This window comes from Crocodylus porosus, unplaced genomic scaffold (assembly GCF_001723895.1).
Source record: "Crocodylus porosus isolate Cpor-Errol unplaced genomic scaffold, CroPor_comp1, whole genome shotgun sequence".
Taxonomy (NCBI): Eukaryota; Metazoa; Chordata; order Crocodylia; family Crocodylidae; genus Crocodylus; species Crocodylus porosus.
In genome coordinates, this window is record NW_017728928.1 from 11,503,484 (window position 1) to 11,529,389 (window position 25,906).

At 49.7% G+C, this 25,906-nt stretch overlaps 2 protein-coding genes across 3 annotated transcripts in view; one reads left to right on the forward strand and one right to left on the reverse strand.

Annotated features, from left to right (window-relative positions):
- Positions 1-3,322: 3,322 nt before the first annotated feature.
- On the reverse strand, positions 3,323-16,390 carry USH1G (USH1 protein network component sans). Of its 2 annotated transcripts, XM_019542517.1 has the most exons (3): positions 16,013-16,390; positions 4,109-5,347; positions 3,323-3,342 (listed from the first exon to the last, which is right to left on the reverse strand). In XM_019542517.1, exons 1-3 carry the CDS (start codon positions 16,174-16,176, stop codon positions 3,339-3,341), a joined length of 1,407 nt encoding a protein of 468 aa, XP_019398062.1. In that variant the 5' UTR covers positions 16,177-16,390; the 3' UTR covers positions 3,323-3,338. The 2 variants fall into 2 exon arrangements, with proteins under 2 accessions (XP_019398062.1, XP_019398063.1); XM_019542518.1 differs by lacking the exon at positions 3,323-3,342 and having other exon boundaries at positions 4,105-5,347.
- Positions 16,391-21,188: 4,798 nt separating this feature from the next.
- The window catches only part of OTOP2 (otopetrin 2), an 8,018-nt gene continuing 3,300 nt past the window's right edge, over positions 21,189-25,906 (forward strand). The window contains exons 1-5 of the mRNA XM_019542519.1: positions 21,189-21,710; positions 22,219-22,355; positions 23,040-23,098; positions 23,845-23,975; positions 24,510-25,396. Of these exons, the coding sequence (XP_019398064.1) occupies positions 21,329-21,710; positions 22,219-22,355; positions 23,040-23,098; positions 23,845-23,975; positions 24,510-25,396 (1,596 nt within the window). The 5' untranslated portion in view covers positions 21,189-21,328. The remainder of the gene's footprint in view (positions 21,711-22,218; positions 22,356-23,039; positions 23,099-23,844; positions 23,976-24,509; positions 25,397-25,906) is intronic.

Genomic DNA, 25,906 nt, shown 5'->3' on the forward strand with positions numbered 1-25,906 from the left:
TGCTTTCCAGAGGGAGCAAGAAAAGCGAAGAGACCCAGCAATGTGCTGATGATCATAAAGTAGTTGGTACCAATGTCCCAACACCCTGGTTTCTGCCCTAAGCACCCAGTCCTGCTCCCTCCAATTACTGTTGCCTGCTCTTGAGGCCTCTGGAAGTCACAGGTGTGCTCCCACACGTGTCAGGGGAGCTTAGGCACAGGCAGGGTTAGTCATCTGCCCTGAGGTTAGTTAATAAACCAGTGCCATGGACAAATATAGCTGGATGCACATGTGCGGACATCAGCATGAGAAAGCAGAAAGAACAGGGAGATGAAGAGGCTGGATCAAAAGCCAGGAAGGGGACGGGAAAGGTGGGGGGAATTTTCTCTCTGTTGCTTCCGGAGGAGGACAGAGAGCCACTAAAGGAGTGTGTAGCAGGGGCAGAGAGCTGGGCCCTAGAAGCAACCCGAAAGCTGAGTTCAGCTAACGGCAAGAATGAATATGCTCATGGATGGGATGATCTGTCACCAGTAGCTGCCTCACCCCCGCCCATCCCCACCTTTCCTTTGAAAGCAAAAGAAGCCCAAATCCCCCACACCCCAGTAGCGTATGTGTTCAAACCTGAGCCTAGGAAGTGACAGCAGAGACCGGGTTTCCCTTATAAAAAAAAACCCATGTAATCAGTCAGGCAGGTCCAGGGGGAAGCTGGGTTTCATGATCTCTAATAAATAAGCAGTAAACAACATGGTACTTTTACAGGTAGGAGACGCGTACAACAATGCCCGCATAGCTCAGAAGTTTTACATATATACATTTAATCACGGGAAACATGCCTGGCGCGGGAAAGGTCTGGCATGAGAGAGCAGGTGGAGTGGAAGCAGTGGTAGGGAGGGGCGCCTCTCCAGTCTTTGCACAGTGGACAGGGACAAGCTCCCTGTATGGGGGAATTGAGCCCGAGTCCCTGCCATTCACTTCAGCATTAGGAGCCAACCGGCTGGGGCTAGCCCTTAATGGAGATTAGGCCTCGCCCAGGCTGGTTGGATCCTACAGACGGCCCCGTTCTCACAGGCCTGGCTTGAGAAGCCCAGAGCTAATTCTGGGCAGTGATTTCAAAGCCTGCTGGGCCTCCGGCTCTGTGGTTCCAGCCAGACCCAATGCTGCTTTAGATCATTGATTTCAGGCAGGTTTGCCAACGGTTGACCTGAATCAACCACCCAACCCCCTCCAGTAAGGATCCAGGCCTGGGCTGGAGTTATTTCCCCATACCCTTGTTTGCCCTCCAAGGCCAGAGCCCTGGTAGACTGCTCTGCCCTTCACTGCTCTCCTGGTAGCTTGCTCCAAAGTCCCTGGGGGTCAGTGCAACTGTTTTCACTGCCTACAGTGGACTTTGGCTCAAGCCCTGTAAGAGCAAGGCTTTGAGGGGCAGGCAGCCCACTTGGCATTCCTCCCTCCTTCGGCCTCAATCCAGCAAAGCCTTTAAGCACATATTTGGGCCATGCCTACACAGCAAAGCGTGCCTTCAGCCTTCTGCACGCTTTTCAGTTCAACTGAAGTCAACCAGGCTTCAACATATGCTTATATTCTTTGCTGAATACAAGAGCCTCCGTCTGCTGGGGACTGATCAGATCACCCCATAGCATCACCCACCGACTGCAGAGGGAACTGTGGGCATATGTCCCCACACAACTATGACAGGGCAATGAAGCGAGCTGTCTAGGGAAGTCATGGACTCTTTTTTCACTGGAGGTGGAGGACTAAATAGGTACTTGTCTGGGATGGTTGGGGGGAACGGTAAATCCCACATCCATGCAGTGGGTTGGACTCAGGTCCTTTCCCACCTTTCCTTTCCTAACCTTACAATTCTATACAGCCTGGGGTAATTAGGGAGGCAATAGTTAAGCATACAGAGATACAAACCCAAAGGGGTTATAGTATGAGCACGATGAAAGAATTAGGAAGGGTTTCCCCTTTGGAAAATGGGTGGGGGGCAATTTTGGCCACTCATTTCTGTCCTGCTGTGATTCATTCCTAGAAGTCCCATATGCATGGAGATGGCATTTTCAGGCACAGCCACAGATAGCAGAGCAAGGGTCATGTAGTGCATAGGAATATGGTAGTATCCCTTTCCATAGTTTGTGGACCCTCGCATGGTGCTCCCTGGATTCAGTGCTTTAGAAGTGTCCAGAAGTCAGTCAAAGCAGCAGCACGTATGCAATGAGGCTGCATTTCTGTAGGCCAACAGAAGATCCTCCACAGCACAAATCACTCATGTGAATGCCTGAATAAATCTTTCCATTGATCCAGTTGTGACAGCAACTAAAACTCCGTGGTGCTCGCCGATGGCTTTTGGGTTACTACCGTATCCCTATATCCTACAAGTCACGTAACAGCCCTGTACGGGTCTCTAAGGGTGAAAAGTCACCACCTTCCCCTCAGGAGCATGGTGTGGGGGTACCAACCCACCTGTCCTCGCTGGAGTAAAGGAGATGTCGAGAGAGAGGGTGGGGTCCAGCCCAGTGCAAAGAAACTCATAGCTGGGTGGGGACTCTGAGATCTGCTGGGATCCATCTCTATCAAAAACAGTCCCTGTCATTTGCATGGGAGTGGAGGCTTCCAGATGAGGATCTCAATGACATGAGTGACGTAGGCTTCACCACACTCCAGCAAGAGGGGACAGGGGTGCTACCTCCTTTGGAAACTGAGGCACAGAGGGACACTGGCTAGGGGAGCCTTTATTTTTGGGTGCCCCCCTTGAGATATCAAGGGCCCGCTCCTGGAGGCGCTGAACATCTACAGCTCTAGAAGGAAAACAAAGCCACAGAGCCATGAAAACCCAGCTTGAGATGTCTCCTACCAGGCACCCTAAACACGAGATACCAAACACAGCAGTCCCATGTGGAACTGTGGCTTCAAATGATGTTTCCAAAACTGTGAACAGCAGAGCCAGGATTGGAAACTAAATTTTGGCTCCCCGTTCCTCTCTTTCAAGCACCCAACCCCTCCGGCTCCCTACAGCAGGCCACGTATGACTGGGTTCTGCCCGGTTGTCCACGGCACTCCTCACGTGTTCTCCTCCCGTGTCACTCAGTTTTACCGACCAGAGTTGCACATTCTTGTCACTCCTCTAACAAACAAGTGACGGCAGCTCCTCCTGACGAAGACGGAGGGTCCAGCAGGTCCCGTGTCAAAGATGAGCCTGTCTGGGAGAGTCCCACGGGCAGGGAGCAGACTGGGGAAGCAGGCAGGCAGCTGGGAAGGGTGGGTCTAGGCTGTGGCTTTCAGGTGTCCCAGTGGAAGCATCACTGGGTTGTGTTTTCTGGCAACTTAGAACTGGTTTTGTTTCTTGCTCATAAAAACTGCTATCTGCAAAGGGAAAGAGAAAATCCATTAGCCAGATCATAGCAGGGCCTTTCAGAAACCCAGGTCAAGGTCCCAGCCTGTGAATTTAGTGGTTATTTATGCTTCTTCCAAAAATATACAAATAGGTTTGCATAAAACAAAAACAAATTACTCAAGTGTTCATCCTGACTTTGAATAAAACCTTTCAGAAATAAACCCAGAGAACTTCCTCCGCTTGTTTCCATACATTTCCATCATCCTTCCTAATTCCAGGGACACAAATGCTGAGGCGGTATAACATTCCCAGCTCAATTTTGCAAACCCAAAAGGTCTGAATAAGAACCGGAGCGTTTGAGAAGGGACCGTCTAAAAGCCCTCAGTGTTGGCTTTACTCTTCTCCCAGTGGCACATCTCCACATGACCGCACTGGAAACAGAGTTGGGCAAAAGCTGAGTGATTTGGACAGTCTCATTCCTGAGTGCTCAGTAAAAGCGAGGCCTCAAAGCAGGCTGAGTTTGTTCAGGCTGTGGAACAGCAAGAACATCAGCTCCCGTCCCCGCTGCCCTAGGACATGAATCAGCCTGGACTGCAGTGCTACCACTTGCCGTCTCTCCGGGTTGGCAGATTCATGCCCAGCGGACATGCAAAGCAGCACTGAGCTTGGCTAAGCGCCTGGCTCTTCCCATGGACAGTATGTTGAGAACATACCTAAGCCCTTAATTTATCTACGTCTCCACATGCTAAGGGGCATATTGCTCTACGGCCACAGGGCAGGACATGTTCTACTTACAAATCCGTGTCTTCAATGACATCTGGCATCTCCAGTGTCTGCCTCCTCCTATGGACAGCATCTATGATCTTTTTCCTGGGTCCCATTGGGATGTTGATGCTCTTCAGGTCATTTTCTGAGCACAGCATGAGGGCATCCAGGTCAATCTTCTCCTTCTTCAGGATGGAGATGAACTCAGACATGTGCAGGGAAGCCAGGAAGGTCTCCAGGGGACTGGTATCAGGTTCGTCGTCATCCAGGCCCAGTGACACATCGTCCCAGGGCAGCTCCTCCTCGTTCCTCTCCTGCAGGCTGTTGGCACTGCCGATACTGTCATTGAGACTTGGCGAGCGCTGCAGGCGGCTCCTCAGTTTGACACCTACCCCATCCCCATTGCCCTCACCCAACATGCCAGCCTCCTCCCGGCCAATCCCAAAGAGCCCACCACTGACATAGTTCCTCCTGAACACCATGGTGCCAAGCCCTGGCCGGTTGAACAAGGAGTCATGGCCAGAATCGGTGCTGACCTCAGAGTGGGCCGAGTCCATGTGCAAACCTGGGTCGCTTATGGCACGGGAGACAGTGTCTTCATCCGACAGAAACATGTCTCGGATATTGCGCCTGGTCCACTCCTTCGGACTGGCATAGGTGCCTTGCTTCACAAACATGACATCGTTTCCCAGCTGCAGGCCTGACAAGGACCTCACACTCTTTCTCCCGTCCTCATAGATCTTAAATGTCCCGTCCACCTGCTTCTTCTTCTCCAGCTTCTTCTGAATTTTGGTCTTCCCCTTGGTTGTGCCATGGATAGTGGCTTGGGAGTATGGCAGGGACGTCATCATGGACATGTGCTGGAACTTTCTGCTGAGGGTGCTGCTCGAATAGCTGGAGAAGCTCATGGTGTCCGAGTTGTCAGACATCTCCTTCTTGTATCTCTTCTCCATCCGCTCATGGTGCTTCTTCTGCAGCTTAAGGCAGTCCTTGATCCTCTTCTCCGCATCCCGGAAGGCCTTATCCTTCAGCTTGCTCACTAGCTTGGGGTTGAGGCTGCTCTGCTTGGCAGCGATGGAGTCCAGGTAACGCACGCACTCCATGTGCCCCTTCATGGCAGCCATGTCTAGTGGCGTATGGTAGTCATTGTCTAGGCACCAGATGTTGGCCCCAAAAGAGATCAAGAATGAGAGGCAATTCAGATGGCCGTTGGCTGCTGCTAAGTGAAGAGGAGTGTTCCCCCAGATGTCGCATTTGTCTGGATCACCCCTAAAGCAATATTTGGAAGAAACAGTTAGTGCACAGGGGGTCTGGCTGGCCCTACCATGCAGTCACATGGGGGGTCTAAAGAGATGTTTATGGAGCAAGGAGATAGCACATTCATGCAGGAAGATATACCCCAAACTCTTCTTCCACCTGATATAAGCAACCCACCCCTTACTACAGCCTCTACATCGCAACCTATAAGGCCTGTGGAGAGGCATTGCGCACATCAAACTCATGTGCTTAACTCACAAATCCACGGCAATTCCTATTGTCTGCATTCAGCACCCAAAGGCCATGCTCATCAACCCCCCATTGTCTCTTCATGATGGACAAGGACTTGAGCTGCAAAACGGGAGCTCTCAAACGACCCAGAATTGGCAAGGGGAGGTGATGTTGGTTTCCGCATACTTGTGGGGCCCACAGTAAAAGCCATTTGCAAAATTCAGGCACAGATTCACACGTCAAATGTCCCCAGACTCTGATGATATTCAGCCTCTAGGCTTTGATTCAAGCCCATCTGTATTCATATTATATGAAGCGATACCCCATACTCTGCGTACACTTTTACAGCATCTGTTGTCACAGGGTCCCATCATGCTGGAACGGAGACCACACAAAGCAGTCATCTTCAGCCACATCAACTGTTTCACCACCCTTTGCACATTTATATGAACTAATTTGATGCCTCACCTCTGTACCGGGGGCATCATTCCAGTGAATAAGACCAAGCTTGTTGGGTTTGAAACTTCATTTCTTTTCACCTTAGCAAGTTTGGTTTTCAATTGCACAGCTCAGAGCAAGTTGGTATTTGCACATCCAAAGAATCCAGTTTCAAAGAAAGTGGAGATTAGGTTTCCACGCTTCTCCAGGCCAGAGACTCAACTAATGTGATTAGCACAACCTGCAGTGATGTCCCAGGAGGCTACTGCTAGTCACCAAGGGACTGGCCAGTTTAGCAGCCTCCCTGAAAGCCAGGATCTGGTCCTGGAGAAAATGCACTTGAGAATAGCCAAGCTCCTAATTATCACCCTGTATTTGTGACCTGCTGAAAAGAGAGACACAGTTACGCCCATCCTAGCACCAGCCATGCACTTGTGTGTATGAGTCAAAGAAATGAACCCAGCATCAGTATCCGACAACAAGCCTCTCTTGCTCATCACATGTCCAAAGAAGCAAAGACAGCAAGCAGCACTACTGCAGGGCAATTGCTCCCAGGACAGTAGGGGACTGCAATACTCTGATACCCACTTTCTGAAATGCCTCCTGGCTATAAGTGAATGAAACAGGGCAATGACACTTGTGCAGAGGGGCTAAGACCATGATCACTGTGAACTTCACATCTGGGTGCCTTTTTTTATCACTGCTGCTGGCTGGGGCTGGGACTGCTGCCAGAGGAGCAGGCAGGCAACCCCCATGCACCATTCCCAACAGCTTCTCTTTTCATTTCTTTAAGCTACACTGGATCAAGGTCTTCCTCTGTAACCTCCATGCCTGTCTCCTCACTGAAGCCTGGGCTAGTATTGCCTCTGCTTTTGCAAAAAGCCAATCCTAACTCACAAGGCTTTGCAATATCTTCTCATTCCTCACTAAAAAAATCACAGGATCCAATACTGCAAAATCTCTGCACCCAGAAACCCCAGGCTTCAAAAAAAGATCCAGGAAGATCCTGGAGAAAAAAAGAATAGCAAGGAGAGTGCTAGACACCAGGCATCTGTCCACCTAATAGTTAGAAGTGAAGGGAGGTCTCATCCGGGCTGCCAGCTTCCTAGGTACTATAGCAGTGCTGAGCTCCGGCAACAGGTAACTCCCCTGCTAGCTCCACCCAGTTCCCTCTACCCTCGTGGTGACATATCCAGGCTGGGAAATTCATGGGGAAGATAAATATTTGATGAATTGCAAGAGAGGAGTAAATTATTTATTGGGTTGGATTAAAGAGCCAGTGAAACTGTAACTGCCGGCGCTGGCAGTGGGCTTACAGGTGTGTGAACGGCTGTTTGTTGATGTTTGTCCAGAGTGAACACACGTGTGGCAGAATCGGGCACGTACATCTGTGCATGCATCTGTTGGAGGGCAGGATGTGATGGACCAGCATGTTATGTAGGACTGTGACTTAGCTCTGGACCCAGAACAAAACTCCTGTTCCCAACAAAACTGCTAGGCGTTGGGTGCATCTGATCCCATGTCTCTGGTACACATGCTTTGGACTGTGTGGGGGTATTCGTGAGCCCATGGTGCTTGGCTCACACAGGTGCTGCTATTTGGGATTATGCATCCTTATTCTTTGTGCTATCTCAGTAGGCCACTGACTGGGAAGGAACAAAACAAGACCCAGCCATCTCAGGATTATTGTCAGAAATAACACAGAGCCACCACCCAAAACATTACAAGACCAGACCTCTGGTTATTTTTGGCCCCATAAATTGTTCCTGGAGGCAGTAACAATGCATGGGAAAAATCGGAGGCACCAGTCCTTGTAAAGAGGATGCATTTGGTCAGGAGGTGATGAGAGATTTAAAAAAACAGGAGTGTTCACAGGCAGGTCTTAGTCAGGAGTCACTTGTCAGGGCAAAACCATGCCTCAAGGATATGGCATGTGAGATATTTAATGCCAGTCCACTAAATGAAGACCATGTTCTAATAGCAGGTAATAAGTATTTATATAGCGAAGTACTTTTCTGATTCAAAAAATGTTCAAGTGGCGAGTCAACAAGAGTAATGATTATTAATTGAACCCCCTTCAATGGACATACACAAACACTGAGTCACCCCACTGTCATCACATCACTGGGACACTCAGCCTCCTTCCCTCCATCCCCTCCTTCTGTCTGTTATTCTCTGCTTCTCCCATCATCCTGTCTATAATTAGGGCCCAAACACTGATGTGTGTCCCTCATGTGCAGCTCATGAAAACTCCCTTAGAAATCTGTGGATTGGCTTGACTGCTTCAAGTGATTGGGACCTTAATTGCTAAGCTCTTTGAGGTGCAGAAAGTATCCTTCTATCCTGTAAAATGCCTGTCATAATCCTGGATGTTGCAAAAAGGATAATAATGAGTCCTTTGAATAACCGGAGAGAGCAAAACTCTCTGCAGTGCAACTGGAGTCAACCTCGGGCTCTTGAAATTGGGATCTAGAATAAGATGTTACATTCCTCTGCATTAAATCTAGGGCTTTGTCCAAATTTGAAGGGAGGTTTGGACCAGGGTTTGGAAGCTTAACCCCATCTCCAGGCCTTTCTTTTCCCAAAGCTGTAGTTCAGCAGGTGGCTGGGATGTTATTAGTCACTATTTGTGAACACCAGTCACTGAGCAGCACCCAGCCGTACTGCATGCTGTCCCTACACAGAGCATTCCCAGCCCATGGCCGGATTAACACATAGGCCAAGGGGCCCAGTTGTGCTTATTTTACATATTACAATTATTGAGTGAAACAGTAATATAAATATACGGTATTAAGTAGGGGCCCACAAGTTTGTTTGCCTAGGGCCCATTAAAGGGATAATCCAACCCAGGAAGCCCTGTATTCAAACCCCAACTGCCACTGATGGCAAATTGCTGCTGCTATCTCTGCACTGGGCTGGAGATAAACTGGGCAAATTAAAACCTTGCAGGGAGCAAATACCTTAGAAAATTATACGGATCCTTTTGCCTCTCTGTTACCCATTCTCATCTACTCCAGGGCGGGAAGAGCACAGGTTGCTCCAAAGAGCTAGCTGGGAAATTATTTTTCTTCCCGTACCCAATTTTGAGGAGGGGCAATTTTTTTCCCCTCGTTTCCACTGAGTTTTTAGGGTTTCAATGTCTGGCAAAACTTAATATTTTGGGGAGGAAGGGGAATCTGTTTACTGAAAAGCCATTCTGATAGGAGCAAGGTCAAATCTGCAAAAATGCCTAAGTGACTTGGGAGCCCGACACCCGCTCGCAAAAGCAGCTTGGGAAAGTAGGCACCAATGGCCCAACACAAGTCAGAGGGGCACCATTTCCTTAGTGCCTAGCCCTCTTTTTAAAATGGGACTTAGGCTCCTAACTCACTTTTGAAAATTTGACCCCTTCTGCACCAGTTGCCGTCTCCGGGCTGGCTGGTGGTGCGACCCCGGGGAGCTGTCTGCAGAACATCAGAAGGGCCCCTCTGACCAGTAATCTCAAAAGGGCATTATTGGCCCCATTTGACAGTAAGGGAAGTGAAGTGACACAGGCCAAGTTACAGGCAGAGGCGAGACGAGATCCTGGGACTCCTGTGGTCCCAGCACCAAGCGACAGGTAGATGCACACCAGGCGGAGGGAGGCACTATAGGCACAGAAAAGCCCCTCTATAAAGCTCCTCCAAACCTCTCTCCTCCCCATCGGACAGAAGTCCTTGTCCCCGCGCCAGCCCCCTTGCCCAGCCCTTTGCTCTCTCAATTAAGATGACGCCGGCCCAGTTCCCGATACAGCCACCCTTCTTCACAAAGGCGTCGTTCCCACACAGAAGAACGATTGTCTCTCTGAAGCTGTGGCTCTAAATGCCAATTTGCCTCCCCTTTCCCGTCATGTTAATTGAGTCCCTTTCCCTCATGAGAACCCAGTCAGGAGAAAGAAAAAGGTTTTTTATATAAGCCCTGTCCCCCCCTCCCCGCCATCCACCCAACTGCAGCACAGAGGGACAGGCACGTATCTCTGGTGGTTGTGAAATCTCTGCTCCTCCGACTCGCAGACCCTCCCCACGGCAATAAAACTGCTTCATTATCCCTTTTCTCTGAGCTGAGCTGATGCCCGTTACTCAGGGGAGCTGTCGATAGCTGTGACTGGCACCGTCTTTCCCACCGACAGCTGATTCCTCCTCATCCCTCCCCATCTCGGCTTCACAGTTGCAGGGTCCCTTGCCTTGCCCACATTGCACAAGATATCTACAGGAGCTCCTCTCTCCAGTTCCCATCCTTGTGATACCTGACCACCTCACATGCACGAAGTAATCTCTCCCAGCACCCTTGGGAGGTGGGTAAATTTATTCTGCTCAGGTTACAGGTGAGAAAAATGAAGTGCAGAGAGGTTAAATGAATCGCCCAAGGCACACAAGCAGTGTGTGGCAGAGCCAGGACCATAACCCAGGTCTCCTGAATCCCTCTACAATGCCTGAATGTCCTGAAGATATCCTGTAGGACATCCCAGTCCACGAAGAAGATCCTGGGTCCCTAAGAGTTACAGAGATTAAGAACCTTACAAATGATGGGATAGCAGACATGCATATGTCCAAGGCCTATCAATACTATTGAAGTTACTGCATTGGAGCAGCAGGTCCCCACATGGCAGTGCTTCAGCTTTGGTGTCACAGTGCTTGGCTTCACCTATGTAGACAGGAATGTCTCATAACCCTGTTCAGGAAACCATATTGCAACCCAGAAAAAAGTCCAGCCCATAGCAGGGTTCCCTTAACATGCATCTTTATGTTTAATGTGGTCTGCTCCCATCCGCAGAGGCAAACCCTAACCAAGTTATAACATGTGACAGGGTGCCCTGACAGATCCATGCCATGGCACTGACACGGCTCTGCAAGCGTTGAACTTGTCCTGCAGCCATACCCAGCCACCTCCTGAACTGCAATAGGAAGAAGCAAAAACACCCTATTCCCAATAGCTTCTCTCCTTTAGCCCCCTGCCTCTTTTCTCTTTCTCATCTCTGTCCCATGCACGCATGCACCCCCGCCCCCGAATATTTCATAACAGCTCATCTCCAGCACCCGCTTCACTGGGCACAAAGAGAAGCCCATTTACTGGACTTGTCCGTGTGCCAGTACCATCGCTCCAGACTGCTTACCCAGCACTGACAAAGGGTGTCCACTGCCCCTTGATGCCCCAGTCCTGACCAGTCCCCCTAAATTCCCCTCTTCCCACGGGAGGCAAATGTGACACTGCCCCAAAGTTCAGATTTCTGCTTGCTCTAGGGTCAGACACTAGACACTGCTTTAAAACCAAAGTCCTTGGGACATTTGAACACAGCTTATCATTCCTTTTTTTGCTAATTAGGACAAAGGATAACATTTTCAAATGGCCCAGTGAGACTTTGTCATCTGAGTCGCCTTTTCAAATGCGACTTAGGCTGGCTGAAAGTGAACATAGTCACGGAGGGTTTTGACACTTCAATGCTGTTTCCATTTAAAAGGGTTTGAAGATAACCCATTTTTTGAAAAATATTCACTGCCTTTTTAGTGACGTGCTCCCCCAAAGTGGTTATTAAAAACTTTACTTCTTTGACAACAGGATTTCCCTCATGTTTGTGTTAAAAATGCCAGTGCAAAACATCAGAATTTTTGTGAGATTCTGAAGTCTTTTAAAGTCGTCAATTTTTTGTGACATTTCTCCAGTTTCTCGGGGTGGGGGGGACCCTATGGGTTCAAAAAAACTGAATTGGCTCTTACCGTGATGTCCCAACATCCCCTTAAGATAAATGCCGGTAGGTATCTGAACTATTGCAGCTATAGCTTGTCGCTTTTGGGGCTCCAGAGTGGTTTCCCTGACCTGAGTAGAGAGGGAAATACTTTTCCCTCAAACTGTACCAGGCCGGCTACCCTGAACACCTCATCTGGGCTCACTTGTGCCCAGTGAAGCAGATGCTGGAGATGAGCTGTTATGAAATATTCCGGGGGGGGGGGGAGCAGGCGGTGCATGCATGCATGGGACAGAGAGATGAGAAAGAAAAAAGAGGCTGGGGGCTAAAGGAGAGAAGTTATTGGGAATAGGGTGTTTTTGGTTCTTCCTATTGCAGTTCAGGAGGTGGCTGGGTATGGCTGCCGGACAACCATTGATCAGCCATTATGAAGCCACCCACCCCAGTGATGACTGTCATAATGGTTGATCAAAGCAGATGTGGAAGAGGCTGATACCTGTTACAATAAAAATAAATCGATTCAGACCCTAATTCAACCCCCATCTGCACAGCTCCTGCCAGTAGACAGGCTATGTATCCTATCCAAGGGCTTACCATGACTCAGAGACGTGTCGAAAGGCTGGAGATGGCTTAGATGCCGAGCCTTAGAACATGGCCACGCTCTGTAAAACACCCCCTCGCTGCCCTTCAAGGAGACCCGGCCATAGGAGATATATTACTAACAAAATATGATGGTGTCAGACAGGTCCATAGGGCCCAGGCTAAAGAGTACGTTCACAACCGGACTGACCATGTTTTATGAGCCCTCCGTATTCATGTGATTAGTGAACAGCTGGCAAGGCAGAAGATTCATGATATTTAATAGGGTGAAAAAAAGGGCACGACTGACCATGCTGCAAGGTCCCCAGGGGTAACCCCACAGCAATCACTGAGCCCACATGGCCATAAGTGGCACCTGCGTATAGCCTGTGGCCTCAGAAACTCCCCTCTCTGCCCAAAAGCCCACGCTGCTAACAAGTGCATTCCCTTCTCTGGCATCATCTGTCTCTCTAGCTCTGTGACTTGCTGGCTTGGCTCTGTGTGCTCCCCACTTCCCAGCTTGCAAGCAGCAGCCAGATGTGCTAACACAGGCGCTCACCACCAGATCCTGGTCATGGACCTCTGGGGCTGGGAGGAAGAGCAACATTTGGGAGTGGAGCGAGGAGAAATACAGCTCAGCTTTGATATCAGTAGAGATATCAGTATGGCACACAGCTGATCAGGGAGGAAGCAGGGAGCACAGCTGCAGATTGGGCAAGGGACGGGGTTGGAGGGCACTCGGGGAGGGTGTGGGGCTTAGTTTGTAGCACCTCTGCCAAAAAATGTTACCCCAGCCTAGGTTGTGAGAAGGCCACCTCTGTGGTCTCTATGAACTCTGCTCTGGTTTACTGAAGCATTTGAGTATAGGTCATCCCTCTCTGACAAATGCCTTGATGAAAACACATCCTACAGCCAGACTGACAAAAGATTTGCTCATGCCATCAGTCACGAAAAGGGCACTGGCTCTTCCCCATGCTATTTTCCCTGTCAGCAGCAAACATAGATTACACTGTTAATTGGACACCACTCGAGCTGCACAAGAGGGTTTTGTGCTGGGACCTTTGATTCCCATTTGAATTTATAAAAGGGGCCCTTCTCCAGAAATCCCAGCATCTGTCTGACTGGCAGGCTGAAAGTCAGGGCCCTGGGGAGATCTGGCGTTAAAAAGGCAGCGGGCGATAGAAGTGAGCTGTTGGGGGAACTGTGAGGTGCATTGGCAAATGCGCCTGAGAGATGGGGAGGCAGAAATGAAATGTCAGGAGATGCTGCTAGTCTGGGCTGAAGATCGTGGGCATGGGATCTGGCAGTGGCCTGGCAGGAGATGTGTGAAGTGCCTTGGCGGAGCTGGGAGCAAATCCAATAACTGGGCAGTAGTGGATGCAGCTGGGAAATGGAGCAACATGCAAATATGTTTTGCTCTTCTCTCCATGCAGCATTAATCACTGGCCTTCTGGAAAAGTCCTTGAAGGTGGAGAGCCGAGAGGAAGTCAGAGGGCGTTTATTCAATTGACTTTAGCGGCAGCTGGGCCAGGCCTCACGAGAGCAGCACTGAAAAGGGAAAGGGAATCGGCTAAGAGATACAGAACTGATTAGTCAGGAGGGAAGAAGCCTGTTGTTCACAAAGCACCTCGGAGAATCAGGTTCTTGAAGCATCTCTTCTTAGGCATTCAAAGTCTCTAATCGTTGCCAAGCTCAGTATAGTGTCTGGAGCCCCTTGGACTGCAGCAAAGAGCACATGCTCTTCAGGAATGAAAATGTATCCCTTCAGTGATCCTGAACACTGCAGGCAAGGCCCCATGGAGCAGACACACCCCTGTTACCTCCCACCAGTGTCACCCACCACACACCAACTCTGGTCCTGGAGGCGTAGGCACTGACCGCATCGGCTCACAGGGAAAATCGTTTGACGTTCATATTCAACACCTTTCATCCAAGGGTCGCAAGCCTGCTATAAAGACAGGCTGGCAAAACTAGATCAAATTTTTCCTCCAGCCGCAGCTCCCACTGAAGTCAGTGCTGAGGGCGAGAATTTGGCCTCGTATCCACCCAGAAAAAAATGGAGGTACGTTCCCAAACCCACTCCACACTTTGCTGCGTTCCCCAGACCCTCCATCAAACTGAGCAGCACCTGTCTGAGGACCACTGAGGCCTGGGATATAGCTCAGGACTGTGGTGTATTAGCAAAACTGAGCAGTGCCTTGGGGTTAGAGGCATCTCAGGTCTGGAACCAAGGTGCTTTAGGAGCCCTGCATGAGGACTCGCACCTCAAACCATCTAGACCCTGGGAACACCCATTCCCAGGCAGGCTGGAGGCTTGTTAGCAGAGCTCTTGGGGACCACGCATAAAATCTGCAGTCAGCACATCTGTCTATGGTTAGTACAAGCCCCTGGATCACTCCTGATCCTAAATGAGCCTCCTCCTCTGAAGCAGAAGATACCCCTTCTCTCCCACACCCTTATCACCAAGCTGGTCCTTAGCCCAACTAAGACACCCCATTTCCCAGAAACTTCCTGCTTTTCCTTCCTCCAGTTGACCTGGGATTGATCTCCAGAGGAAGCGAAGCCTGAAGGCAAACGATTGGGCTGGTTAACAGGAACCAGTGATTTCACTGCTTCTCCCTCTGTAGTCATCTCTCCCTCCTCAACTCCTCCATTCCCCGGCCTCTCCTCCCACAGCTGATAAACTCCCCAAGAAAGGCCTCTTTTTCCTTTACCACAGCACATTTCAACAGTCCACTCTAACAACCAATCCTCTTCCCCATCCCCTGCACCCAGGTTTGCAATGGCAGGACCCTTTTTCAACCGAGGCCCCTTTCAGACTAAGAATAATGAGGAAGAGGTTGGCATTAACCACAAGCACCCATCACTGGGGATACATTGATAAAAGAAATCTACTAAGGAAAAGACTTGGATGCCTAGAGCTTCTCCTTGCTCCAAACTCCAACCCAGGCTGTGTCCCAGACAGGCCACACATTTGATCACCAGCTTGGGATGAGCAAACATCACCCACTGCCATTAGTGTCTGCCCTCTCCTTACACAAGCATTTCTTTTTAACAAAAAAGCGAGGTCTTTTTTTGTTTGTTTCATTCGAAAGGTCAGAGAAGTGCCTGGACCACAACCTGAGGCAGTAGCTGCAGGGTCTGCATTCAAATCCTGCTTAGGTCCAGCACCTGCTCAGGGGAGGGTTGGGACTGGGACGCTGGATTCCCAGCAGCTTTGCAAACCAGGTGCCAGGTGCATTGGGGCAGACGGGGAGGCATGGGATTGCAGCTGTGTTGCAGATTCAGCGGTGCACTGGCTGAGTTGGCAAGTAGCTGAGGACTGGGGTAGCCTAGCAGGGGCTGGAGGTGACCCGAGGGGGCTTGTCTAGGTGTTGCTGAGGAACGGTTGATCAGGACACAGGGTAAGCATAGCGCCCCACGTGTGAGCCGACACTGCCCCCAACTTAATGCAGGGTTAATTGATGACTTCCCCCCTTCCAGGCACCTAAATGTTTCAGGGAGGAGTAAACTTAGAAATCCCATAGGCTGGATCAGACAAACCGACTCACTCCAAAAGGGTTAGCATGGAGGGAAGGACGGGAGAGGCGGGCTCACGCACACGGCAAGGGCCGTCAGTCTCACAGCACCCACAGCTTTCCTGACCCGGGTGAGAAGGGGGGAGATGGGATTTCACCCGGCTGCAAACTCAATACTGGGAAGAGCACAGGGCAGGCAGCAGCACTTACCCTCTGCTAACGATCAGCCGCAGAGCGTCCAGATTGCCGTGGTAAGCAGCCCAGAGAGTTGGGGTCATGCCATCCTCGTCGGGCGAGTTGAGGTCTTTCTTGGTGGCCTCCTTTAGAAGGTCCAGGTAGCCGTCCCGAGCGGCTCGGTGGTACTGGTCGTTCATGGTGCCAAGCTGTCCCCTGGCGAGCTCATCAGGGAGGCAGGTGCCTGGGGATGGTTTAAAGGATGGGCATGGGCTTGCACAGGAGCTCCAGGGAAGCCGGGTGTGAGGGAGGAGGAGAGAGCTCAGAGCAGGGACACCTGAGAAGTTCTGTGCAGGGAGGGGAGGATCTCCTTGAAATGAAGCAAGAGAAGCTGCTTCCCCTGGGTCCTAAGCATCCTCCCGCCCTGGTCAGGCCTCATCGCACGCTCCCCTCGCAGCAAAAGACACAGCTGAGCCCCTGAAGCGTGTTGAGAGCTCCACCGAACGGTCCTGGACCATTCCTGGGTGGCAGAGACAGGGCAGCGATGGCCCCTCACAGCAAATCCCTTCAGGCTCCTTCAGCAAACCTTGTAGGGGGGAAGAAGGCTTAATGAACTCAGGCTTGTGTCCTGCTCCAATATACCTACCATGGCAGCCTGAATGCCAGAGAGCCTGGGACAGCATCAAGACCCATGCAACGCCACTTGCACCCAGGGAAAAGCAGAGAAACTGCACCGACATCATGAGACCCTCCCGATTTCCAGGGGGAGGGGAATTGCCGGGACCAAAGTATGATGCCTGGACTAGAATTCAGGGCGCTTATTCATTTTCTAGTGCTTATTTTTCAGAGTCATAGATTGTAAGGGGCTGGTAGGGACCTTGCAGATCATCGGGCCCGGCCCCTCCGTACTAGGCAGGAAGACAACTGGGGTCAAGCGACCCCAGCGAGGTGACTGTCCAGTCTCCTCTTGAAAATGATTCTGGCCTATTTTTGAGGATGATGATTCTGGCCTATTTTTTTCGTGGTAAAAATAAGACATAATAGTGGTGTGTATGCGTGCACACAGAGGCCTGCCTGCATGAGCTATACACACAACAGCCCCTCAACCCCAGCCCACCACAGCAGCCCCCTCCCACCAAGCTCAGGGGTGAATATAGAGCACCTACGTAGCACCAGAGTCTGCCTGGGCTCCACAGCCCCCTGCCTCTGCCCAGCAGAGCATCCCAAGTGGTTATCTGAGGACTCTGGGGGCCAGATAAGTGATTTGGCCTCAGCTTTCTTGACATAGGGTAAAAGCCGGCAGACTGACAAATCCAGCGCTGAGCTGGGGACCGCCCCATTCCCACATGCTCCTAAGTGCTGGGGTAGTTCCACCTTGAAACGCTACTGTCTGCTGCTTTCCCTTGAAGCTCAGAGATGAATTCTTCTCTGGCTCTCACAGTCTTGCGGCACCCTCTGGTGTTCAAAGGAAACCAAGTCCACTACCAGCCTTTCTGCTGTCTGGCCCCGGGGGACCCCAACGCATTGCACTCCACATCGACTCCCATTCCCAGAGCACATAAGGGAGACATGCAGTATAAAGTGCAAGGAAGTTCCTGTTGCGCTCTGAGGCTTAATGGGATCCCTGCACGCCTGGGCTGTGGGAGTTGGAAAACGGTTCGCTTTAAAGGCAAATCCCCACCAAAGTCAACAGGACGGTGCTTGGTGTGGATCAGTGGCATTTGGGGCCAGGGGACAAGACACAGACAAGAAGGCAGGGAGTGGGGGAGAGATGGAAGAAAAGAGAAAATCAAAAAGAGGGACTGGGAAAGGGCTGAGATGAAAGACAAAGTAATACCGAGGGAGGGAAAAGGAGGGATGGAGAGAGGGAGAAAGGGACTTAAAAGAGGATACAGAGAAGGGAAGGACAGAGCAAGAGAGATGCTGAAGCTAAGGGGGCAAGGATAATATGAGTTAGGCTAGGAACAGATGTTGCATTCATCTCTGGATAAGTTGTACCTGTGTTTGTCCCAGAACAAAAATATCCTGGTTTTGGATATACATACATCACCCTTCTAATCAAGGGTCAGTGGATGAGTGTAGTACTGCTTTTCTGCCATTGATTCAATCGGGCAATCTTGTGATAACTGTATAGACATACGGGGATAAACTGTTATGGCCTCCTAGCCAGGAACTTTTTTTAGGGTTTATCCTAAGACAGTAAACATGACCATCTGTACAATTGGACTTTGTCCCAAGATAAAATAGTTTCTCCCAGGATAAACGTGACATCTGTTGACACCCTACATGGCATTAAGCAATGGTTCTTGGCCCACCCCATCGTCAAAGGATTTTGTAAACAGAAGCTTTTACCCAGGGTCCTAGACAGATTTGCAGCCCATGCTGAAGCCCTGTCCTACCACAGGTACAGTTTGCTGGACCCAGGATAGCTGGTTTAAAGCAAGCTTGGCTCTGTTCAGGCAGCTGAGGTCACACCAATGGATCTCAATGCAGACAACTACTCCCCAAGTCCCCTGGGCAGCATATAGGTCTTCTAGAAACGAGGCCAAATTCAGCTGTAGAAACTGCTTACATCAATAGAATTGTATCCACTTATGTCATTGTCCAGATTTGTCCCTAAGAGGTTAAGTGATTTGATAATGACCTGTTCGTTTTGACGCTTCTCTTGGATGAAAGGCCACCGTGTAATGCAAGCTCCCTATTACTTAAATATTAATTCTATAATTATTACTATGCCTCTCATTATGATGATAATGGTGATGCCAGAGTTGAAGTTCCTGCTACTCAGTGAAGAAAATTCTGACTCTTCCATTGCTGTCTATTGAGGAGGGGGGAAAGCAACACACTAACAAACATGAATACAGATGGGATGGAAAAATCAGCTGAGGGTACTGCAAAAAGCAGGGCAAAAGGGCCCCCGTCCCAGCCAACATAGGGCAGCAACGGGGAAAGAGTCACGGTTGAGCTGAGTCTTCCTATCCTTAGCATGAAGTCAGGCTGTTTCTGGTACTCCCACTAGAGTGCGTGCTGCTATCTTCGGTGTCTATGTACCACACTGCAGTGCAAACATACTGCAGAGAAAAAGGGGCATTTGTTGGTAACAGAGGGAAATGAAGATCCACAGACCATAGCTCAGTCTCTATCCAAACCCCAGTAGATTGTTACAGGAAAGAAAACAGAGGAGATGGGAACATAGGTCTGGGAGGAACCTCTTCCGTCCCTCGTAGCCTTATTCGAGTCAGAGAAGAAAGCTGCAAGGGAGACATGAAACTTCAGTGATACCTGGAGGGGAGGTCACTCTTACCTGGTGGCTGTCTGTTGTAAGAGATCACTCACCACCACATTGCGTACTTCTCTTTATCTGTTAAGGACCAGCTTTGTTCTTAGCCTGAGCAGCTGTGAGCCCAATATTTGGCTACAGAAGTGGAATGTGATGGCTCTATGACTTAGAAATGCACAAGAGTTCCTATAGGAAAGCTTATCTTTTGATGAAAGACAGCAAAGGAAAAGAAAGTGATGGCAAAGAGGAAGGTGTCATTCCAGCCCAGCAGGGCTGAGGTTGCTTTTGGATAGGGCAGTGGTTTTCAGCCTGTGGTCCGCAGACCCCTGGGGGTGCGCAGACTATGTCTAAGGGCCCGCAAAAATGACTATGGTCAAGCAAAAGTATGTGAGTACCCACACTTACAATTCAAAGGGGTCCACACCTCCATTCCAATTTTTTTTAAGGGGTCCGCAAATGAAAAAAGGTTGAAAACCACTGAGACAGAGGATTGCCTGGAGCTACATGACCAAGTGAGCTACATGTCCAGGTGAGGGTCCAGCCCATGAGCAGCAGCCGAGATCAAATGAAGTATCCCTTTAGCATCTAATATGTCTGTCTGGGGGGGGGGACAACTACCATCCTTTCCAGGGGGATGAACTTGAGCTAACAGACCTTTTCCTCCGGTAACACATGACCTAGTGCGGTGGCCAAAGTCATGCCCAGCCACGCTCACACCTCTCCTCATATAATCCTTATCTCCCCATCTCTCTCTTTCTTCCCTAAAATCAGCCATTGCACAAAATGGAGCATGTGACCTTTACTGAGTTTATGAAGCAGCGCTGTCAGTTCCAGAGATGGTGTAAATCAAGATGTCCAAACAGGTATAAATTCCTTGGCTGACTTGATTTGAGGGAAGAGGAACTTTGCCGAGAAGCTCAAGACAGACCGGAGATTCAGGCTGCCAGTGGGAAAGCAGGTTGGTGGAACAGTTTGTAGCTTTTTACATGCTAGTTTGGTTCTCGAGGATTGTTCACCTCAGGTGTAGATTATGAGAGAGTCATGATTTCATGCAGAAGTACTGAGCTGATCCAGGGCAAGTAGCAACATGCACTGGATGAGTTGGAAAGCTAGAAAAGATGGCTAAGGAACTTTGTTTCTTTGAATGCATGCATCTGTATGGCCCATGATGTGCTAGCCTGAAGAGTTCTCATGCTTGTTGCTTCAATTAGTCTCTTCATGCCACAGAGCATGGCATTTTGTCTTCAGGTTTCAAGGCTGCTGCTTAAATCCAACCATTTGCCCCAAGACCTTTGATCTTACCTGCATCCCAGCGCTTTCCGACAGGTTACATCAATAAACATGTTACACTGTCTATTAGGCAAGTGCTACCGGTGTAATTAATTTTCATGTTCAGCTAACATTACCTTCATTCCTACATGCTTAAGCATGCATTAACATGACATTTCAAAGGCAGCCAAACAGCGTGCACAACCAAAATGGTATCAATGACCAAACTTGACTGATGAAGTGTTTTCCATATTCTCAAACAAACCTGTTAAAATCTAAGGCGTTCCCGCAGCAGGGAGGCAGATGCTAATTTGCATTCCAGCAACTGCAGAAACTGGGAGTGCATATCCTGAATGAGAAGCGCAGCCCCATTAAAAATAATTGATGTTGAGAACGCAGAAGTCTTGCAGGGAAAGAATAACAGCAGAATGGGACGAATTCCTTCTCATTTCCCTCCAGTAGCTGCATCTTCCTTTGAGACTGAACCTTCTTCAGGCTTCCACAGGGGACTCTCATAATGGTATCCCATGAGTTCACACTGGCACAGTTACTTCAGAGAAACATGGCTGTAGTGGGTATTTATCTGAATGGATAAATACCTGGAGTGGGGTGGGATTTGGGGGGGGGGGAATATCAGCAGTCGTCCCTCTTCATCTCTTGCTCTCCTGCCTTCCCCTTACTTCTGCTCTGAGTGTCTCCAGTTTCCCCCACCCCCTTGGTCTCAGCCGTGGGCCACACTGATTTTGTAACATAGGTTTCTACTCCCAACAGCACGAACCTGTGCCTCCAGCCCTAGTTGAACCATGCCAGAGGATCCCGTGCAAAATGACAGTGAGCTCGGACATGAAGACTCAATCGTGAGTTTGGGTCACAAAGATGACAAGGGCACCTTAGCCCATCAACCTCACCTGTCTCCCTCCACGTCCAGGCCCAAGGAGGTCTGGAAGAAAGGAGGGCGCTTGTTCTCCATCCTGCTGGCTGTTCATTTAGTGCTATTAGCCTGCACCCTAGTGAGCAGTGGGGCCTTTGAGAAGATCGCTGTGCATGACTATGACGTGTTCTTCCTGCTGACTGTCATGATGCTGATCGTCATTATCTGGATATTCTTCTACCTTGTTGGCACTTCCAAACGCCAGAATGCCATCCTCTACAAGGACTCCCATGCAGGGCCCGTCTGGCTGAGAGGTAAGGGAGACCACCTCATGCTAAGTCTTTGGGTGAGGGGCAGATACTGAATGAGGCCACGGTGGAAGCTCAAACATAAGTGCTCTATGGGGAATGCATCAACCCAACTTGGGACCCATCATCTCTTCCCTCTCCAAGCATCAGAAAGTTCTCCTCAGTATTCACTCCATGCCTGTCCATGAGCTGGTCTAGTCAGTGGTCTCATTAACCCAAGTCCTGCCTGGGTTGGTCTTTATCTTGGAGGTTTCCTTCGTGCCCAGGAAGCACTAATTCCTCTTCAGTGCTATCACTTTCCCCTTACAAGGGCTGTTGGTATAAAGAATGTTTCAGCTGGGGTAAAAATCAGACCTGAACTATTCAGAGGAGAATCCTAAGGTGGCATCAATCTCTAAATAGCAATACAGCTTCTCTTCCTCCTTTTGTCCATTGGTACTAGCACCTCTTTCATGCCTCCACGCCCAACACACGTGCACTGCAGCACCTCTGATTTCCTCTGATTCCTCCACAGGAGGCCTGGTCATGTTTGCCATTTTCAGCCTTGTGATGGATGTGTTTAAAATTGGGTATTACTCCAGCTTTGAGAACTGCCAGATTGCCATCAAAATCATCTACCCAGTTGTGCAGGCCATCTTTGTGATCATCCAGGTGAGCTGGGCATGCTGGAGAAGCCAGGCTGAACACTGGTACAATGCATCACGGAGTCCCAATGGGTCCTCAGCTACTGTCTGACCAGGGAGCTCAGGTGTCCCCTTTGACCAAACTGAGCTTCCCAGGGGAGGCCCAGCCAGCTCTCATACATTTCTCCATTGGCAAGAACATATTTGATCACTTATTATAAATAAATACACAATCGTGACTTGCTGTGGGTCAGTGGCTCACAGACACTTTCCACAGCACAAATTGCTGTCATCTTCCAGGACTGCCCACCTGAAATCCTCTCCCCATGCAGCGGGTCTTTTCCATTAACCATACAGAAAGGACAGGGGGTGGCCATGGCCCCTGACATCTGTTCTTTTATTGTCAGTGGCAGAGGGGAGGGAAATCTGACTTCCAGGTTGGGAAGCCCTGTTCTCCACGAATGCTGTGGAGTAAAGCAGAGGAAACAGGAACAAATGATGTGCAGTGAGGTCTGGTAGGAGGAGGATCTGTGAGGGCACAAGCGGAGAACGTGGGGCAGCTACAACAGCTGAGGAAGTACAAGGACCTGGAGTGATGCCAGAGGAGAAGGGCGGGAGGGATAATAAGCCAGATAAAAGGCAGGGAAGTGGCTAGATCCATTGCCTGGCAGGTTTGAGGGGCCTTTTAAATCATTCTTTATATCTTTTTCAGACATACTTTCTATGGATTTCTGCCAAACACTGTGTCCAAGTGCACCTGGATGTCACCAGGCAAGTACTTCGCCCAGCTGGGGGGAGACCTCTGCCCATCTCCACGTCACTGCTACCGGTATTCCTTCCCCAGTAAGGGCCCCCTATAGCCAAAATCAAAGCAGGGCACATCAGCCTCTCACAACTGTGGCTCTTAGCTCAGGCACTGGTGGCTTATGTTCTGAGATCCAGCAGCCTGGCAGTGATCCCCGCAAGTAGCCCAAAGGCACAGTTAAAAAAGCCAGCGCGTAGCACTTTAAAACATTCCTGAATGACTCCTTGGCACCAGAGAAGGAAGACAAAGCACCACAGAGCACCAGGAAGCTCCAAAGGCTGAAAGAACAAGAAACCAAATCAGTGCATCTCACTTCTCCTTTTGCAAGGCTGAATCCACTTTTCTGGACAGGCCAACTCCGACCCATTAGCCCACCAGATTTCCAGCCCTTCCCTGCTAGAAGGCTGAGCTGGAAACAAGAGGAATAAAGACTTGATCAAAGCTTACTAGTCAGTCTGAAAAGAGAAAGCAACAAGGAGTGGTTAGAGCAGTAGACCAGGAGTCATGAAAGCTGGATTTCTTTTCTCCAGCAACTTCCTCTATAAACTCAAGCAATCACTGGTTCTCCTCCAGTTTCTCTCTATATAAAATAGGGGAGATGACCTGTGCCTGCCTTACGGTAGTGACAATCAATCCACCAATGTTTGAAGAGCACTTTGAGGCCTGGAGTAGGCCATGTCTTGACACCATGGATCTCCGTTCTCTTGTACAGGTGTGGCTTGATGCTGACTTTGACCACGAACCTGGCTGTGTGGATGTCAGCAGTAACGGATGAGTCGGTGCATAAATCACACTCAAAATTCAACTCCACGACTGAGCAATCAGCAGCATTGATTATGAAAGGTAATTTGCCAGTTACTAAAACTGCCAAGGCCTCAAGTGCAGGCCCCAGAGGGACAGAGCTCTCTCACACCTGGATTCTGATACCTTTATTCATGCTGAGTGGTTATTCGTGTCTGAATGCAGGAAGACCACACAGAGTAAGGTCCTATTTGGTCTGAGCAGGAATATCATGGTCTGGCCTTTGGTATTTATTTCTCAGTTTGCATCTAGGAGGGATCAGAATGGGGAATGGGTTTGAAGAAGCAGGACTGCAATGAATAGGGAAGGACGTAGGGAAAAAGGAAAATGGAAAGGAGGGGAAGAAAATGGGACAGAAAAAAGAAGGGATGGGAAATGGGTAGAGAGAGGAAGAGAGGGTTGTTGCCTAATGTTTAACAAAAGGTAACCTCAGGTTTAAATGCTTAAAAGTCAAGACATCTGCTTTTACCTTTGCTCATGGATTTCCGTGAGCCTACCCAGGCTTTTCAGGGCCTTCTGCTCAAAGCTTGAGCTCTACAAAAACACTGCAACATGTGTATGTCTTTTTGATTCTAGCTGGAAAATCTTCCTCGGCGGACATCTGTCAATGCAAAACCCAAATCTGCGAGATCTTCCAGAACGGCTATTTTTGGTTGTACCCTTTCAACATAGAGTACAGCCTCTTTGCCTCTGCCATGGTCTATGTCATGTGGAAGAACGTTGGACGCCTCATAGACGATCACGCCCACCTTGTCCACCGCCTGAAGTTCAGGCTTTTCAGAAGGACCTTCTTTGTGGGTATTGTTTTGGGGCTCATCGTACTGGTGAGTGGGCTGGGGGTTCTCATTGTGTATGAAGTGCAGGTGAACACCCACAGCAACGACGAGAAGAAGAACCAAGCGCTCGTCATGTATTACATCTTCAACATAGTCTGCCTAAGCCTGATGTCTGCGGTCTGCATTGGAGGCTCCATCGTCTACAGGTTTGACAAGAGAGACATGGACCGTCACAAGAACCCAACAAGAACTTTGGATGTGGCCTTATTAATGGGGGCAGCCTTAGGACAATATGCCATCTCCTATTACTCCATTGTGGCTGTTGTGGCCAGCACTTCAAGGGATACCAAAAGTGCCCTCAACCTGACCTACTCGCTGCTGATGATTGCCCAGCACACATTCCAGAACATCTTCATCGTCGAAGGCCTTCATCGGCAGCCCCCTGAAGAAAGACACAAAACCAGTTCCCACCGGAAAGATCTATATGGACTCACCTTTGTCAACATCAACACTATATCCCTCCGGATCCCCGATGGTGGCAGCGTACTAGGATCCAGCACACCCCCCAACACAGAAGCAATCCAAGCTTCTGATGATGTGCAGTCCATAAGGATGCCCAAGAAGGTGAACTGGAGGAGCAAAGCCTTAAGGGAGATCTCCTTGTTCCTGCTACTGTCCAATATAATTGTAAGTACATTTCTGACTGGGGATTTTCTCTGCCTTGGGGGAAGAGACCATGTGGTCTACGGAAAACGTGCCCTAGTACCTAGCAGCAAAGCACACTAGCAAGTTTCTGGGATCTCCTTTGGGGAAAAAAAACCTAAGCACAACCTGCCTCTCACTTCACCTGTTCTGAAATCAAAGACGCTATAGGAACAAGCATTCCAACAGCATAGCTAGGCACAGATACACCAACCTAGAGCAGGGTTTTGCAATTTGTGCCAAAAGAGAATTTACCCCCAAAATTTCATAGTTTCATAGTTTCTAGGGTCGGAAGGGACCTGAGTAGATCATGTAGTCCGACCCCCTGTCACGGCAGGAAAGAGTACTGGGGTCAAAAGATCCTAAAAAGGTGTACATCTAGCCTCCTCTTAAAGACCCCCAGGGTAGGAGCCAGCACCACTTCTCTTGGAAGCTGGTCCCAGACCCTAGCCGCCCTGACCGTGAAGTCGCGCCTCCTGATATCTAACCTAAACC